This window comes from Fukomys damarensis, unplaced genomic scaffold (genome assembly GCF_012274545.1).
Source record: "Fukomys damarensis isolate Sample0158 unplaced genomic scaffold, DMR_v1.0_HiC HiC_scaffold_23, whole genome shotgun sequence".
NCBI classification, from domain to species: Eukaryota; Metazoa; Chordata; class Mammalia; order Rodentia; family Bathyergidae; genus Fukomys; species Fukomys damarensis.
Genome location: NW_022900935.1, coordinates 46,880,506 through 46,882,273, shown reverse-complemented (window position 1 = coordinate 46,882,273; position 1,768 = coordinate 46,880,506). Strand labels below are relative to the sequence as shown.

Below are 1,768 nucleotides of genomic sequence, written 5' to 3'. Positions count from 1 at the left end.
AAAAAAAAAATGGCAAACCTGATCTTCATGTTAGATTGTCACAATTTAGGCAAAAAAGGATCATCACATTAGTTAGGCACAGGGTTATAAGGCTGAAATATCCTAGCCATAGTAGGTTTTCAGTTGCAATAAATGTAAGTTCATAGTTTACAGATCAATGATACAGTTAATGTGAGGATGCAGCTTTCCCAATTAAAACCAGAGAAAACTCCCCACAAATCAGAAAAAAAGGGACTTAGGGGTGCTCTCCACTTAGATCTCCATCGTCTTTGTGGGAGGAGACTTACATGTTCAGATGAGAGTAATTTTTTTTTTTTGTACCAGGGATTAAACTCAGTCCCTTGCGCTTGTGAGGTTGGCGGCGGAACCACTGAGCTAAATCCCCAGCCCAGATGAGAGTAATATTTATAGTTAAAAAAAAAAAAAAGACAATCACATGAAGAACAAGCACATTGTACATTTCACTCTTATATAGGGGAGCAGAGAGCATACAGCATACAGCACCGTTAAGCTTCTGGAGCTTCTTTCTACATTGAGTGTTTGGAAGAACTTTGGGAAACAGCCTAGGAAGTAGTGTCAGAAAAACAGGTAAAAGGAAGGGGAAAGTGGGTCCTAAGGCAGGGAAGGTAAAAAGTTGAGGAACAGTTAGGTGGAGAGACAAAATGTAATTTCCACTGTCAATCTCTTTTAGCTGGGAAAAACATCATTTTGTGCTAATGTGCTAACATCTGGGTGAGAGAAATAAGGTACAGGAAAAGGTCCTAAACGGTGAAGCTTTAGTTCCAAAGCTGATCAGAGACTGGCAGCAGGTACTGAGAAATCCAACTCAAACGGGGAGGCCAATGGACACAAAAAACTGGGTAAGTTAGGTTTCCCAGAATACGGTATCAGAGACTGAAAGGAAGCCCTGTGCCTATGTAGATAAATGTTAAGAAACTGAAAGAAGATTCCTTCGATCCAGTAATAACCTAGATGAAGGTATGGGGTGGAGAAGTCTAGGAAGAGGCCAGGGAGACTTGGAGTCCATGGGAAGTGGGCCACAGTGCAGGGGAGTATGAGAAGTCCGGGGCAGGGGGCTCGGAGTGGGGGACCAGAGATTGAAGTGAGAGGTGGTACTGCGAGGTGGGGGAACCCAGGAGGCAAGCTACTAACAGACCCTGAGAAGCTCCACTCAGGATACAAGTAGCTGGTTTTCAGGGGGAGTCAGAGTCTGAGGGATGGTTTGTGGGTGGGGGGGCTCTCAGCCAACAGAGCAGTACGTTCCTAAATCCAGGGAGGCTGATCAATTTCCTCAGGAAGAGGAAGGCCCCAGGGACTGAGGCTAGGGTTTTGACTCAGGTCTGGAAGAATGTGAAACGGACCCGGTCACAAGAAGGGTCCCCGAGTCTGGAGAAACCATTGGAGAGTTCTTCAGGGTCTGAGAGGGAGTGACTGGCGGGAGGATTGGTGTAAGGGTGTCAGGTCTTGGGGTGGACGAACCCAGGCCAAGGCACGGCCAGTCATGGGGAAGGGAGCTTCCGGATGCCGGGCTGACCGGTCAGGGGTTTCAAGTCTGGAACAGCATTCGGGGACTGCCAGGAGCCGGCCCCCTGCAGGCTCCAGGTCCGAGGGCCAGGTCAGGACTAGGACTCCGACAATGTGAGACACCAGCTGGGCAGGTCCCGGGTGGGAGGCACCGGTGCTGGAGGCCTCGGCAATGAGGGCCTGATCCGCAGCTGCGGGCTCCAAGAGCCGAGGGCGGGCACGGCCCGTGAGCGCCGCGAGGAGG

The 1,768-nt window shown here is 49.7% G+C and overlaps 1 protein-coding gene across 1 annotated transcript in view; it reads right to left on the bottom strand.

The window, feature by feature from the left end:
* Gid4 (GID complex subunit 4 homolog) overlaps nt 1-1,768 on the bottom strand; it is a 27,068-nt gene that overhangs the window by 24,546 nt on the left and 754 nt on the right. Inside the window, exon 2 of the mRNA XM_010637527.2 lies at nt 1,480-1,722. Within this exon, the coding sequence (XP_010635829.1) occupies nt 1,480-1,722 (243 nt within the window). The remainder of the gene's footprint in view (nt 1-1,479; nt 1,723-1,768) is intronic.